A 17309-nucleotide genomic window follows, 5' to 3' on the forward strand; every position below is an offset into this window, starting at 1 on the left:
TTTTTTGCTACTCATATGAGCATTTTCTGCCAGCTCCTCCCATAGTATATCTTTCAGCACACCCTGCCTTATTCCTTACACCCAGATCCTGCAACTTACAATCACAGATCCGTTTGCAAATCAGTCGCCTCATTCCTCTGAAAGCTCTTAATTTCCCTCACCGTAGGATGCTCCCAATGGTTCACATGGCCAAATACAGTAGATTCGGTACTAATCAAAGATTCTATCAAAAATAGACTGAAACAACCACAGAACCACCACTAAGGTTTGTGCCGGCATTTTTCTTTCTCTTCCCTGCCCTAGGTGCTGTAACAGCCAATCAGCTACAAGGTGACATCATCTTATGGCAGCTACTGCCAGATGAAAGGTAAAAATTCTCCATGTATTTAAAAAATTATCCATGCAGCTATAATCCTTATTCTTTACCTAAATTTCAAAGGCTTTTAATACAAAGGTTTATAAACCTAAATTTGTTTTCTCTTATGTAATTTACACGAAAATTAATACAAATGTAAAATAAGGTTTTATGCAATATTCATTCTGCTGTGGTGCTTATTATTGCATCAGTAAAACATGGAATATCACAGTGCTCATTACTGTGCATAATTAGCTCTGTAATCTTACAATCTGCTGTTTATTTAGGGCACAGAAACCAAACCAAACAATTTGCTTTCATAAATGATTCTAAAATATTCTACCCAAAGCTCCTTTCAGAATATTTATTAATGACCACACTAGTATCATCTCCTTGTATAAAATGGAACCCTCCACCTCCCACACACACACACACACACACACAAAATCGCAAACTGTATGCATTTACTCGTCTGAGAAGATGGTTTTCTCTAGGACCCTGCACAAACCAACCACGACAAACAAGATGGGCGAGGCAGAGAAGCAGATTTACCACAGGCTTCAGATCAATGTCAGAATCTTTTCCTCTCAACCTGCTCCCCCTTACCTATGCAAATACCCAAATCAACTAGAATGAAATCAGTACTACAAAGGGATACTTCCGAGTCCAACTACTGAATATATTTTAAAGAAGATATACCAAATAAGTGGTAAGACTTTTATTTGGAAAGAAAGAAAATCAAATAGACACACCAATATAAAACCATACTCAATTTCAGCAAGTGTTTTCTTTTTTCTTAAATAGTACAATTTATAAGAAAAAAGTACCTTCAAGTTAAAAGACATTTTTTCCCCATTTTTTAGCGTATTATTATTAGGGAGCCAGACCAGATCAGTTAAAATCTATGTTCTATATAGGTTTGCTCTGTTAAAAACACTAACACAATCCCAAATAAACTTTTCTGCCACCACCATGTAAAAAATATATATATATAGCTAAGAGAGACACAGTAGTCACACAAATCCACAGAAAGATAGGTACTGAAACACTGAGTAGCCAGAAGTTCCCATGGAAACAGTGTTCTGTTCCTACACACACAAGAAATGAAGAGTACACGTCTCTACCACTTAAAAAAATTTAACTCTTAACACTCCCAAACTACTGGGAAATTAAATTTTAACTTTTTATCAAAATAAGGGAGATGAAAGTATATAAATCATAAATATGCAACTCAATGAATTTTCACAAAACAAACATGGCAGTGTAACCAGTCTCTGGACCAAAAGAGCATTATCAGCATCCTATATGCACCCTCACTGACCTCCCCCAAATCAATTTTTCCTATCAGAGCCAACTAACCAGTCTTGACTTCTAACTCCATAATTGGCCCATTCTTGAGCCTTATATGAAAGGAAACATACAGTATCTACTCTGGTATCTAGGTTCTTCTCACTCAGTACGTTTGAAGAGTCACTTTCATTGCTTATAGTTATCCAGTGTACCACAATTTAGCAATATCCATTCTGTTGATGATAGATCTTTGAGTTGTTGCCAGTTTGAAATTATTATAAAATAGTGTTCCTAAGAGGTAAGCAAACAAAGTTAAAGAGTTCTAAGACTTTTAAGCATTACTGTGGAAGTAGGAAACACATTATTTTTGATCGAGTAAGTCAAATATACATATTGTAACCTCTAGGACAAGCAGTACTGGACCAGCCAGAAACCTGGCAGTTTCTTAAAAATGCAAATTCTCCAGCCCCAAGAGAAATCTAATGAGTCAGAAACTCTGGAGATGGGTGCCCAGCATTCTATGTATTAACAAACCCTCCCGGCAACTCTGATGCATGGTCAAGTTTAAGAGCCACTGCTCAACAGCAGGAGTTGGCAATTTTTTTTTTCTATAAAGGGCTACAGAGTAATTATTTTAGGCTTTGTAAACCATACATGTGGTCTCTCTCTGCAGCTACTCAATTATGCCATTGTAGTGCCAAGGCAGTGATACATGATATGTAAACAAATGGGTGTGGCTGCGTCTCAATAAAATTTTATGTCCATCAGGAGGGTACTGGATTTAGCTTGCAAGGAACAGTTTGCCAATCCCTGCTCTAGAGTAACCACTAAAATAAGGGATGTCTGGGTGGCTCAATTGGTTAAGCACCTGCCTTTGACTCAGGTCATGATCCCAGGGTCCTGGGATCGAGTCTCATATCAGGTTCCTTGCTAAGCAGGGAGCCTGCTTCTCCCTTTGCCTACTGCTGTGCTTTTCTCTCTGACAAAGAAATAACAATCTTTTTAAAAAAAGAGAAACTGTATACATAAACTACAAGTACAAGATAAATTTTAAAATGTGATTAACTGAAAAGAACCAGGAAGGGGACAAAAAGAAGGACTGAAACAAGTGGAGGAAATAGAAATAGAAGGCAAAGGGGCAAAAATGAAGCCAAATGTATCAGTAACTACCTTAAAAAGTAAATGAACTAAATATTCCAAGTAAAAGACCAATATTGAATTTTAAAAAATAGGTTGCTTAAATGAGGTACACTTTACAAAGTCACATAAAGGTAAAATGACAAACTATGGCAAAAACCAATCAATAGAAAGTAGATGCAGCTATTCTAACTTCAAAGCAGTTTGAAGAAGAATTACTAGAGACAGAGACACTCTTAATAATGATAAAGGGGGTCAATCCAACAGGGAAAAAAAATCAGAACCCTAAATTTTTATGTACCCAGTAACAAAGCTTCGAAAACATAAATCAAAAAAGGACTTATCTACAGAGCAGAAAAAATTCTTACCACTTTCAATAATGTTATATCTTTTCTTGACAAGCTAATTCATAAAATGAATTCATCATCACAAGTCCCCAAATTAAAAATGTTTTGTAATTTATAGAGATTATAAATATTCTAGGCTTAAAAATATTTTAATTATAAAATATTCAGACCACATCAATTATATTTCTTATCATACGGCACTTCCTGAAATAATACTTTTAAGAGTGAACTAGAAATTGGACTGAGAGTGAGCAGAAACATTGTCTTATTTATCCTATAACCCCATTACCTAGAAAAATCCCAGGATAAGTATCATAGTTAACCCTCTTCCTGCTTCCCACCTTTGTCCTTTTGAGCTTGTTTTCTACATGATGTCCTGTGTTGAACAAAGTCACCTAACACCATTGCTCAAAATCCTCTTATGACTCCATAAAAAGGCCGACCAGTACTTCAGTATCTGCAAGATCTTAGATACCATGTAGTTCTCTCTCCAACGTGATCCAACTTACTGCTCTCCATCTTTTGCTCCAATGCAGCCCCACCAGTCTCACTGCTGAGACTCCCATGAGGGCCTCTGCAATTTTCCCCTTTGCCTAGAATGCTCTTCCCTTCATAGCCACCCTGTTTACTCACCAACTTCAGATCTTTATTCTACTATCACTGTCTCAGTGACATCTTCTCTGGATACTGAAATTATAACATTTCCAACATCCTGACACTAGTGATCCATCCCTATACCTCCCTGCTTCATTTATCTCCTTAGCACCTATCACCTATATATTTTACCTTGTTTATTATCTGACTCTTCCCACTGAAATGTATTATCTATTAGAGTAAGAAGTTTTGTCTCTTTGATCCACTGCCGTAACTCTGACATGTGGAACAATGCTTAGAAGGACCCATTTCACAGTAGGGAGACCTTCAGTCTCCAGGTTATTGAAACAAAACTCCAAAGGCAAACAACTATAAACTCTGAATAGAATAGACATAAAAAAAAAAAAAACCCTTCTTTAAAACAATTAAATATCTGACAAAATAGTAAGAAATGGGGAAAAGAATCAGTACTTTTGAATTTCTATTCTGAAGGCCTCATAAGGCAAAGTGAATAGAATTTGAAACCCACATAAAAAAGATATAGAGTCTTAAAAAAAAGATATAGAGTCTAAAGGAGATTCCGCCACTGAATGCTGGTATACCAAACGACAATGCTATCAAGGTTAAAGTGAACTGTAAGTAAGCCCTTCTCTTCTTCATCTTCTTCTTCTTTTTTTTTTAATTGGCCCTTCTCTTCTTAGAGCCTTTCATTCTTCTTCTCAAAAGCAAGCACCAGACAAGTAAATCAAAAGGAGTACTTGATTAAGGTCAACTGCTTGAAAAGTCAAGAGACTCAAGCCCTTGGAACTTAGTAGGCTCACACTAGTAGTATTCCTACTCTCATGCAACAGCCAAGGCAAATGCAAAATTTTCCTGGAATAAAGACTCTGGCCTCATATTATGTGCACGACAGGGAACAAGACACCATAAGCAAGAAAAAACACTAAAAATCCTAGAATTACCGAGCATAGACTCTAAAAGTTTTACTAGACAAGGTTGAAAATAATTTCAGGGATCAGAAAATTTAAAGAGTGACAGATTTTTAAATATTTCTTTATCAGAGAGAGAGAGAGAGAGAGAGAGACGGGGGGCAAGAGTATATGCACATGAGCAAAGGAGGGGCAAAGGGAGAGGGAGAGAGAATCCTTAAGCATGCTTCCTGTTGAACACGGAGACCAATGCAGGGCCCAATCCCAGGACCCTGAGATCACGACTGAGCCAAAATCAGGAGTCAGACATTCAACAGACTAAGCTACCCAGGTGCCCCCCAAAGTTTCAGATTTTTAAAAAACAACCGAACAGAACTTCTAGAAATATAATAAATGTAATTTAAATTCAGTGGGCAGGCATGACAGATTAGATACAGCTCAAGTGAACTGGAAGATAAATCAGAAAAAAATCACCTGGAATACTTTTAGTAGGTACTTTAATATTAACTGAATAAAAAGGATTAAATATAGAAAGCATGATTATACTGACACCTTTGTTCTTATTCCAATGTTTCAAAAAGAAATTACTATGGTTTGGTGCAGAAAATGAACAAGATGAACTTAGTAAAAAGTGCTAAAGGATAAAAATTAATAAAGAGGCAAGCTGTATGTGTTATGTGTGTGATGGAAATGGAAAAGGAGGAGAGAAAAAGGAGAGTAGCTGGTAAGAGTAGGAGAAAAAGATGGAGATAACAGATGGGGAGGAAGAAGTGATGGTGACAGAATGCAGGAGGAGATGGAAATAAAGAGGGAAATGGAGGAGAAGGGAAGAAGAGAGATGGAGGAAGGGTGTGGGATAGGGCAGACGTTAAGAAATAAAAAGAAGCCCAAGTAGAAGGTATATGAATAACTTCTGTTGCATTCATATAATAATGGCACACTGTTCTCAGCGAGCACTGAGAGATGATTGGCCCATAATCCCTTATCTGCAATGCCTGAAAGCCAGTAAATTCTGAGAGTCCAGCTTTAGCACGTTTTGTCTTTTTTTTTTTAAACTGTGGCATAGTTAACATACAGGGTTATATTAGTTTCAGGTGTACAATATAGTGATTCAATAATTCTATCCATTATTCAGTACTCATCCCGATACCTGTACTTTTAATCCCCTTCACCTATTACATCCATCCCCCTACTCACCTCCCTTCTGCTAACCATCAGTTTGTTTTCATTGTTAAGAGCATTTCTTGGTTTGTCTTTTTCTTTGTTCCTTTGTTGTGTTTCTTAAATTCCACATAGGAGGAAATCATATGACATTTGTCTTTCTCTGACTTATTTCACTTAACATTATACTCTCCAGATCCATCCATGTTGTTGCAAATGGCAACATTTCATTCCTTTTTATGGCTGAGTAATCTTTGTATATTAATGAATGCTAACCCCTTCTTGGATATGTCATTTGCAAATAACTTCTCCCATTCCGTAGGTTGTCTTTTAGTTTCATTGACTGTTTTGCTCTGCATAAGCTTTTTATTCTGATGTAGTCCCAATAGTTTATTCTTGCTTTTGTTTCCCTTGCCTTAGCAAACATATTGAGAAAAATGTTGCTATGGCCAGTATCACAGAAATTACTGCCTGTGCTCTTCTAGGATTCTTAGGGTTTCAGGTCTCACTTTTAGGCAGGTCCTTATTGCATTTGAGTTTATTTTTGTGTATGGTCTAAGAAAGTGGGCCAGTTTCATTCTTTTGGATGTAGCTGTCCAGTTATCCCAACACCATTTGTTGAAGAGACTTATCTTTTTCCCATTGCATATACCTGCCTCCTTTGTCAAGGATTAATTGACTATAATCATGGATTTCTGGGCTCTCTATTCTGTTCCAGTGATCTATGTTTTGATCACTACAGCTTTATAGTGTATCTTGAAATTTGGGACTGTGATACCTCCAGTTTTGGTCTTCTTTTTCTTTTCTTTTTTTTTTTTTTTTTAAAGATTTTATTTATTTGTCAGAGAGAGAGGGAAAGAGAGCGAGCACAGACAGACAGAATGGCAGGCAGAGGCAGAGGGAGAAGCAGGCTCCCCGCTGAGCAAGGAGCCCGATGTGGGACTTGATCCCAGGACGCTGGGATCATGACCTGAGCCGAAGGCAGCTGCTTAACCAACTGAGCCACCCAGGCGTCCCTGGTCTTCTTTTTCAAGACTGCTTTGACTCTTTGGGGACTTCTGTGGTTCCATACAAATTTTAGGACTGTTTGTTCTAGTTCTATGGAAAATGTTGTTGGTATTTTGAAAGGGACTGCATTAAGTATGTAGATTTCTTTGAAGAGCATAGACATTTTAACAATATTTCTTCTTCCAATCCATGAGCACAGAATATCTTTCAATTTGTTTGTGTCACCTTCAATTTCTTTCATCAATGTTTTATAGTTTTTCAGAGTATAGCTCTTTCACTGCCTTGACTACATTTAATACTAGGTATTTTATTATTTTTGGTGCAACTGTAGATGGGATTATTTTCTTAATTTCTCTTTCTGATGTCTCATTATTAGTATAGAAAAATGCAATGGATTTCTGTACAATGACTTTGTGTCCTGTGACTTACTGAATTCATTTGTCACTAGGGCTATGACTGAATTCATTTATCAGTGGTAGTATGACAGAATCTTTCAGGTTTTTTATATATATAGTATCAAGTTATTTTACAAACAGGGAAACTTTAATTTTTTTCTTACCAGTCTAGATGCCTTTTATTTCTTTTTCTTGGACTTCAAGTACTATGTTGAATCAAAGTGATGAGAGTAGACACCCTTTTCTTATTCTGGATCTTAAGGGAAAAGCTCTCAGCTTTTCACCATTAAGTCTGATGTTAGCTGTGGGTTTTTCATATATGGCTTTTATTATGTTGAAGTATGTTCCTTCTAAACCTACTTTGTTGAGAGTTTTTATCAAAAATGGATGTTGTATCTTGTCAAATGCTTTTTCTGTGCCTATTGAAATGATCATATGGTTTATTTACTTATCTCAGAGAGCATGACCTAGAGTAAGAGCATAAGTAGGGAGAACAGCAATGGGAGAGGGAAAAGCAGGCTCCCAGAAAGCCTGATGTGGGGCTTGATCCCAGGACCCTGAGATCATGACCTGAGCCAAAGGCAGACGTTTAAACAACTGAGCCACTTAGGAGCCCCTGATCATATGGTTTTTAAACTCTCTTGTTGATGTGAGGTACCATGTTGATTGATTTGTGAATACTGAACCACCCTTAGATCACCCCCACCCTTAGTGGGGCTAAATCCCACGTGATCATGGTAAATGATTTTTAATTTATTGTTGGATTCAATTTGCTAAAATTTTGTTGATGATTTTTACATCTATGTTCATTAGAGATACTGGCCTGTAGTTCTCTCTCTCTCTCTCTCTCTCTTTTTTTTTTGTAGTGTCTTTGTCTGGTTTTGGTATCAGAGTGATGTTGGCTTCATAGAATGGATATGGAAGCTTCCCTCTTCTATTTTTTTGGAATAGTTTGAGAACAGGTTACTAACTTTTCTTTAAATTGTTTTGTCTTTTAAAATTCATTTGGTAGCAAAATCTAAACTGATTTTAACTTAGTTTATGGCAAAACACGTGAAATGACATGAGGCTATTTATTGTATTTACTTCACTCATTGTGAATTTGCATATATTTAACTGCAAAAATATTAATGTGCTTGATTATAAGGTGAAGCCCCAGACCCAGCTGGAGATGTTGCATCATACATGGTTTATGACCATTACTTTTCTAAAATCTGACCTATTCAAAATTCCAAAACATAGCTGGTCCCCAAGGTTTCAGATATGAACTGAAACTTACATTACCATAATGAAATCCCTTCATTTTTTTTCTTCTTCCCTTCAAAGGAAAGCCATATATTCAAATGGCTATTCAAACTTTTCAATTCACTTTTATGATTACATGTATTCCAAAACCTGAAATTTCTGCTTCTGAATTCACATAAAGGATGAAAAATCCCTCTATTCTAAAATGGCAAACAATAGATAGGAAAGCTAAAACTTTATACCGTATCTCATTTAGAAAATTCATTTTGTGGGGCTTTTCTTCAGTAAACCAACTAGTTCACAAAGAAGAACCCACAACATAGATTTTCAGGCACAAATATACTGTTTCATATTAAGTAGCTTCTTATACCAAAGTTCCTCTTTTCTCTTGAAGCTATATCCTTCCCTATTCTAATTAAAACAGTGAGTAAGAGGCCTCTGGATTCCTGAATAGTTTTAGTTTTACCTTCTTATGTATCTAACAATGACCACGGTCATATATAACAGATAAATTAGTAACTGAGATTAGGAAACAATAATCACTATAAGTTATAGTACCATAGGTATCTCAGAAAACTGGTTTCAATTGCCTGCACTCCCCATTCTGCTTTTACAATAGAATACTCTCCTTGGCTTTCCTCTGATCTCTAGCTCAGTCTCTTCCTCCTTTATCCAATCAGTAATGCTGAATATCTTCTTTTCTCTGGACTACACACTTTCTAATTGTCTTCATTCATTCTCAACAGTTTAAAACATCTCTACGCTGGGGGCACCTGGGTGGCTCACTGGGTTAAAGCCTCTGCCTTCAGCTCAGGTCATGATCCCAGAGTCCTGGGATGGAGCCCTGAGTCGGGCTCTCTGCTCAGTGGGGAGCCTGCTTCCCCTTCTCTCTCTCTGCCTGCTTGTGATCTCTGTCTGTCAAATAAATAAAATCTTTAGTATATGTGCTGCCGAAGCGAGCACTAAATAAAATCTTTAAAAAAAAAAACAACAAACATCTTTACGCTGACAACTCTCAAATGTTTGTCTTTAGCCTATACCATCTTTGACCTATACCATTCCAAACCTAAATATTCAACTGCCCTACTAAATATCTTCAAGATATCTTGAAGGTATCTCTAATCTGACATATGTAACGTAACACCTGATCTTGAAGGTATCTCTAATCTGACATATGTAACGTAACACCAGTACCATCTCCAAACCTGTTTTCTGTTCTCCCTAAGTCTACCTCTATCCCAGTAAATGACATCACCATTGATTTAGCTACTCAAGTTCACAATGTAGGAACCCCATTCCAAGTTCTCTGCCCCACATGGATCATCTATTAATAATTCTTGTTGTATATAACACCAAGTTATATCTCAAATCTACCTAATTTCTCTTTACTTCTGGTGCCATTCCTAATCTAAGACCAGACCAGTATCTTCTCTGCCTATATTGTTACAACAACTTCTTAACTGGTCTCCCTGCTTCCATTCTCAACTTTCCAAACCCAAAGAAGACAATGAGATCATCTAAAAATGTAATTTGGATCAGTGGCTGCTGAAACTGTTAAATGAAAAACTGTTATAAATAACAGATCAGGCTGACAACACCCGAACCCAATGTTCAATATTAATATACCAAAAAAAAAAAAAAAGATAATCAGACACTGCATGGCTCCCAATAAAAATGCATGATGTATAATACCACCTATAAAAATGTGTGCCAAAAACTGCCCAAGAAACAAAAACAAAAAATTAGACCTGATTCTGATCAATTTAAAAATTAAAAGAATTTTTAATTTTCAGGAAACAAAGGGGATATAAAATCCTAAAAAACAAGAACATAAAACCACCGCGGCAATGTAATTATCAAAATCTAGTATGTGGGAAAACTTCACCTGAGAGATAATGTTTTTCTTCAACAAATAAGTGGCAAGAGGAGAAAAAGACAACTGCTACAGATGACTAGAGTGTAAAGCAATATATCAACCAATTACAATGATGAACCTTGTCTGAATTAAAATTCAAACTGTAAAAAGATACTTAGGAAACAACTGAGTAAATCTGAACACTGAATATTTGATACTAAGGGTTAATTTTTTAGGTGTGAAAACTGGTTGTCAATAAAATATGTCCTGGTTACAAATAAGCCTTTAACTGTTTTTTAAAAAGTTCTCTTTTTAAAAAGACTTAAGTTTTACTTTACTTTACATGTATGAATACATGTGCATGTGTGTCCACACACCCATACCCCGGTCCTACAGGGTAGGTAGGGCTGAGGAAGATAAGTAGGGTTACAGATAACTAAAGACTGGCTATCTATTGATAATTTCTTGAAGCTGGATAGTAGGTAGTAACAGAGGTTTGTCACAATATTCTTTATTTCTGGGTATGTATGAAATTCTTCCTTAAAAGAACTATGATAATTTGAATTACCTTGCTCTCTTGCTTAAAACCCTGTAATGGAACCCCAATAAAATTATAAGCAACATCGTTAAGACCACAGAAAGGGAGGCAGAACAAAGTCTGTGAAATCAGCATCCAAAAGATAGCAACAAATTCTCATAAAATGCAAATTTAAAGGATGGAAAGCTTTTGAAGAATAAAACCACAGCAAAGCTGCAACTCAGAATTCTCAGAAGCAGATTGACATAGCAGTGAGGACTGATCTACCTCACAGAATGACAGAGAAGTGACACTCTCTAAGCCAACAAGTACAGGAATGATTTGCAAGGAATCACTGAAAACCTATGAAATGATTTCATCATTAAGCTCTTTCCACCCACAACTCAGAAAGCTCAATATTTTACATATAAATATGCATGTGCCTGAGTGTACACACACACACACTCTTCTGTAAAAATGGAACCACCAGAAAAGGGAAAAAAAATTCTTGTTATTGTATAAACTTTTAATTGCTAAAAGTAAAAACTTAATGGGAGGGCTGGATAAGGAAGTCAAGGAGATCCCCTAGAATACAAGGGAAAAGAGAGACATAAAACTTAGGAAAAGAGACAAAACATAATGGACAGTGAATCAACATGGGAGATTCAATATTTGACTGGTAACAATTCTGTAAGGAGAGACTAAAGCTAATGACGGGGAGAAACTTATTTAAAAAAATAACAGAGGAGGATTTCTCAGAGCTAAAGAAAATAATAGGCCTTCAGATGTAAAATAATCAAACAGTAAACATTTAAAATGTATTCAATTTAAAAACAAAAAATTTCTGTAAAGTGACTAGAAATTAAAAATCCAGGTACTTCAAAATTAAACAATGGCCAAATTTTAATATTCACATAAAGATGCTGTGTTTTCAGCAGCATAATTAATCTTAAATGTTAATAATTTTATTAAAAAAAATAAAGTCCATCTCATATAAAGTTGAAAAGAAACCAAGAAATTTCATAAAGTCTCTTAGAATTTCTAGGTAATCATTAATTTAATTAAAAAGCTACTTGAAGACTTATCCTTTTCTTTAAAGGAGCCCATTAAAAATTTAAGACCTTTGATAGTTCAATGATGTTAGGGGGCAGACATAACTTAAAACATTACTTGGTATTAATAAAATTAAAAACAACATATTTTACAATAGCCATAATATCAAAGTAAATAATTAATGATGCTCATAAGATTTATTTATTGTAAGTTTTTTTATTTATTCATTTGAGAGAGACAGAGAGAGAGAGAACACAAGCAGGGGAAAAGGCAGAGGGGGAGGGAGGAGGAGACTTCCCGCTGAGCAAGAAGTCTGCTGCAGGGCTCAATCCCAAGATCCTGGGATCAGAACCAGAGCCAAAGGCAGACACTTAATGGACTGAGCCACCCAGGTGCCCCCATAAGGTTTATTTAGAACCCTCACAGAAACTAGTCATTTTGGGTAAATTTTCATGACAACTATACTTGGTTATAATAGCTGTCAAGAGCATCAACTATACATTCTACAATGTACCCCCCCCCCCCCCAAAAAAAAGATGTAAACCATTTCTTTCAAGACTCAGATTCATTAGCAACTTTTATGTTGGAAGATACGTTGCTCCTAGTGTCCTAAGACCTTGCACCCAGATTGGTAAAAGGAGCCTGTTTCAAGAAGGCTAAGATTTTCGATCTTAGTGCCCACTACTGCCACCTATATTGCTGAATGCCCAATCTTTTGTCCCTTGTAATTTACTTTTTCTCCTTATAGACTCTGTTGTCCCCATTATCACTGTTCCAAGAAATAAAAAAAGTTTGGCCTTTTCACCACTAAGTTAAAGGGTTGCCTTCTTTCAGTGATTTGTGTTAACCCAATTCTAGCATAGCACATAGAATATTCAAGGGTATAGAAGAGGAGATACCTGCTCAGCACTAATTTCTTGCTATTGTTCCCTTCCTACCAAATCAGTAATGATATGTCAGTTTGTAGTGGTCTAGAAGGCTTCCCTTTAGAAAGTCAAGGTTATATCATGACTTGTGTATGTTTTCTAAAAAATTCATGTTTGGAAGAATAGACTGTTGAAATGCTCTAAGTGTAGAAACAATTTGCAACAAAACCGTATTTCTTTCCAGCCACTCTGCAGCATAACAACAAAAGGCCAAATTCCTCTCATGAGCTTTTGAGGCAGATTGCAGGGCTCAGTGCCACATAATAATCCTACAGGTTTTTAAACTCTATCTGATTTGACTATCCAGAACTACTTCACAATCATCTGACTACTTGGTTTTATATTCTTGGGTAAGGATAAAAACCAAACAGAAATGCACATGAGAGCCACCCTCAACAACTCTTCACTTGATAGTCATTACAGTGTTTCAAAAACCTGAGTTTGCCTAGAAATAAAACTGTTATTAAAATCTTTCATATTGGGGTGCCTGGGTGGCTCAGTGGGTTAAAGCCTCTGCCTTTGGTTCAGGCCATGATCCTAGGGTCCTGGAATCGAGCCCCGCATCAGGCTCTCTGCTCAGTGGGGAGCCTGCTTCCCTTTCTCTCTGCCTGCCTCTCTGCCTACTTGTGATCTCTGTCAAATAAATAAATAAATAAAATCTTTAAAAAAAAAATCTTTCATATAAAAAAAATCTTTCATATGGTCTTGAAGTTAAGCTTATATAACAAATATTTAATAGATAATAGATTGATAACCAGAATACATCAAAAAACAACACAAAAGCCAAATAACAACAAGAAAAAAGCTGGCTAAGGATGCCAGAACATAATCATAGAAAAGGAAATACAAATAACCAAACATCTGAAGATGATCAACCTTATTAGACAACAGAAATGTTTTTAAAAGGGTGAAATATTTTTCACTCATTTGACAGATAAAATTTAAAACTAGTAATAGTGAGAACTGAAAAGAATGCAGGACAGCAGGCACTGATGGTGGGAATATAAGTGGTAAAGCCTCTTTTGGAGGAAATTAGTTACAACTAACACAATCTGAAATGAATAAAAACTTAGATACAGAAATTCTACTTCTAGGGTATTGTAAGAAACATACATGTGTATATGTATACACACATATTATTTGTAGAAACGTGTTTCAGAATCATTTAGAAAACTACATGATTAAACAACTAAAAATTCTATAAAAGAAATGGTTATGATATATCCATACTATGGAATATTACACAACAGTTTAAAGAAGACAGTTACACATGAGGACATTAAAAAAAAAAAAGAAAAAAGAAAAACTCTATGCCATACCAAGTAGATGTAGAAGATGGCAAAAATACTTTCAGAACAATATTGTTTATATGCACAGATAAAAACAAAACCATTTATTTTGATACTTAATATACATGTAAGGGACAGTAAAAGGTATGCAGACACCACACTAATAAAAGTGTTCACCAGGGGCGCCTGGGTGGCTCAGTGGGTTAAAGCCTCTGCCTTTGGCTCGGGTCATGATCCCAGGGTCCTGGGATCGAGCCCCGCATCGGGCTCTCTGCTCAGCAGGGAGCCTGCTTCCTTCTCTCTCTCTCTCTGCCTGCTTCTCTGCCTACTTGTAATCTCTGTCGAATAAATAAATAAAATCTTTAAAAAAATAAATAAAAGTGTTCACCACTGTTTATATCTGGGCTTGAAGGTGGTTCAGAGGGGAAACTTTACCTTATCTGCAGTGTTTAAATTTTTTAAAAAGAAGATATTTCTGTTAATTAAAATAAAAAAATTAGAAACACAGGTTAGGAATGACATAATCCATTTGTTACACATGTTTACATGATACTAGTATAATATATGTGTACTATATGTGAGAAAGATCAATATAGAGAGTATATGAAACTGTTAAAAACTAGAAATCGCAAGATTACCTGTTACTATATATCTTCACTATTTAGAGCTCCTATTTTTATCTTTTAAATTAATTATTTTTTGAAGTAAACACTATGTCCAACATGGGGTTCAAACTCACAACCCCAAGATCAAGAGTATCATGCTTTACTCACTGAGCCAATCAGGTTGCCCCCCCCAGATTTCCTATTTTTAAATTAAGATGTATTACTATAATTATCAAAAAATAAAAGTATTTCCGTTTTGAAGAACAGGATGAGCAGGAAGGTTACCTTCTGAACTTCGTAAAAGGCTGTTACTTTGATTTTTTAAAATCGGTACATTCCTAAGTAGTTGGAATATATTTATGTATTGCTTGAAAAAAGAAAACTAAAGATACACTAACAGTCATCAAATCTATGTTTAAGAACGAAATAAAATCTGGATATGGCCCCAATCAAATGCAACATTTAGAGTTACCAGTAAATTAAGGTTTAAAACATAAATAAATATATAAACTTGGCAATGCCCTTAAGTATATGAGAACTTAATTTGCTAATTTTGATGGATTTTGCCTTAAAAATTAATAGTTAAAATTATTTCCAAAATGACATAAAACAGTTATGTAAATCCTTGGAATAAACCATTACAATACCAAAAGAAAATATACTCTATTTCTATTAACATGTACATACAGTTTAAATGACTATTTACCAATGCCATCATTTTGGTACATTTGCATCCCATTCCTCATAGTCCCAAGGGGACAAAATCCTAAGAGAGAAGTCATTATATCATCATAAGGAAGGATAAAACTGTTAGACTTAAAACTTCCAAATACAGACCAGTCTTCTTTGAGAACCTAAAGAAAAATACACAGAATATTTTTCAGGAACTTTAAGTTCCCTTTCATACACATCTCTGGCATTGATGTTACTATAAAATATACCTCTAAGCATATTAGCAAAAGCTTTAATAATGAAAAAAACCATGTTCAGTTAAGTGTTATGAAGGACAACACCAAATGCAACTTGACGTTCTAGATTTGGTTCTGGTTTGCTCTCTGTGCCTAGATCTAGGACTTATCCTATCAGCAAGCCTCAGTTTCCTAATCTGTGCAATGGAAACACCAAAATACTCTGTACACTTCATATAGTTATTTGTACCTGAGAAGTTAAGGTATACTAAGTATATTAAAGTGCTTTGAAACACTATAAAGCACTATAGAAATATTTAAAAAATTATTATTATAATAAAACACTAGCAAAATCAATTTTTAATAAAATTATACCCTATACAGGACTTGTAAAAGACTATTTTCTAGAAAACTATTTACTAGGGACACTGACAAATCACAAGCATATTAATTAAAATAGCGTCTATGGCAAGCCATTTTCCTTTAAATACTTTATTACCACAAAATTCTACTTGTCATATACAACAGCAAAGATGACAAGCTTCCTAAGCAAACCTTTCTGCCAAAATTTGCCATTCTTCTAAGGGCCATATTCCATATTCTCTCTTCAAAGCTTTTGCATATATTCCATGTTTCTTGCAATAGCCCTTCATAACCACTATCAAAGGCTGAGGGCTTATTTGGGTTGCAAGGTAAATTGTCATATTCGCCAGATTCCATATAGACATATCAAGTAGAAAAGGATACTAAATGGCCAAGTAAGCACACATGTGCATATATGCACACACGACTGTACACACACACACACACACACACACACACACACAGTGTCCTTCGTTCTTCAGGGAGAAATATATTTCTTACACAGCAAATGATCGTCACTTTAAAAGGAAGTGTTTAACACAAGCATAAGAAGAAAAACACATCTTACTCACCATCTCCCATAGCCATTCAGATGGTCCAGGGAGCTTTCTCAAACCAAGAGGTCAAACAGCACAGCAAATAAATGCAGCTCGGTGCCTGCGCCACTGGGCTCGGCCTGCAGCCTGCAGACACCCGGAGCACTGTGTGACCCAGGCCGCGCTGCAGCTCTGCACCGCAATAGCCAACAGCTGCTACTCCACTTCAAAATAAAAGTCTGGGGTCTTGCTGAAAATCCTCGTCTATTTAGCAGAACCTAGCAGAGCTTGATCAAGATTATTCTTTAACTGCACATATGTGGTTACATACAGGTTATGATGCTTCCCCTTGTACTGGCTGCCTGATATTTAATGTAAGAAAAGCTCTGGAGCCAATAAATGTCATCCCACTGGGGGACTTTTAATGCAATCATCAAAACACAAGGCATGTGTTCAGCAATCATTTTCTGCTTCCCTAAAGACATCCATGTAATCAGTAGCAATCACATGATCTGATGGATTAACTGATTTGTGCCTTTTTAAAAAGGTTTTCATCCTTTTGTCATTACCTTTTAATATTTACAACAGAAGACTGCTAGAAGCGCACAAACAGGAATAGCCCAGTTTCCATGATTAACTGCTCTCATTATGCAGGAAGCATTTCTGGCTGCCGTAAACAAATCACGTCAAAGGCAGCCCATCAAAGGCTGCTCTGTGTGTGGACAGCAGAGCCACACGGAACAAAGCTTGCTTCTGGTGGAGACAGAACCCAGTCAGTGCGCAGCTGCAGGACACG

General features: G+C 36.0%; 1 protein-coding gene across 50 annotated transcripts in view; it reads right to left on the bottom strand.

Annotated features, from left to right (window-relative positions):
* The window catches only part of CLASP2 (cytoplasmic linker associated protein 2), a 181691-nt gene that overhangs the window by 126455 nt on the left and 37927 nt on the right, over positions 1-17309 (bottom strand). For 2 of the 50 annotated variants that reach the window (XM_047741991.1, XM_047741982.1), the window contains exon 1: positions 100-290. The exons of 47 other annotated variants lie outside the window; for them this stretch is intronic. In XM_047741991.1, the coding sequence (XP_047597947.1) occupies positions 100-133 (34 nt within the window). In that variant the 5' untranslated portion in view covers positions 134-290. Of the gene's footprint in view, positions 1-99; positions 291-16549; positions 16702-17309 lie in introns of those variants that run through there. One more of the 50 variants, XM_047742000.1, reaches the window with a different exon arrangement.

Source organism: Lutra lutra, chromosome 1 (assembly GCF_902655055.1).
Source record: "Lutra lutra chromosome 1, mLutLut1.2, whole genome shotgun sequence".
NCBI classification, from domain to species: Eukaryota; Metazoa; Chordata; class Mammalia; order Carnivora; family Mustelidae; genus Lutra; species Lutra lutra.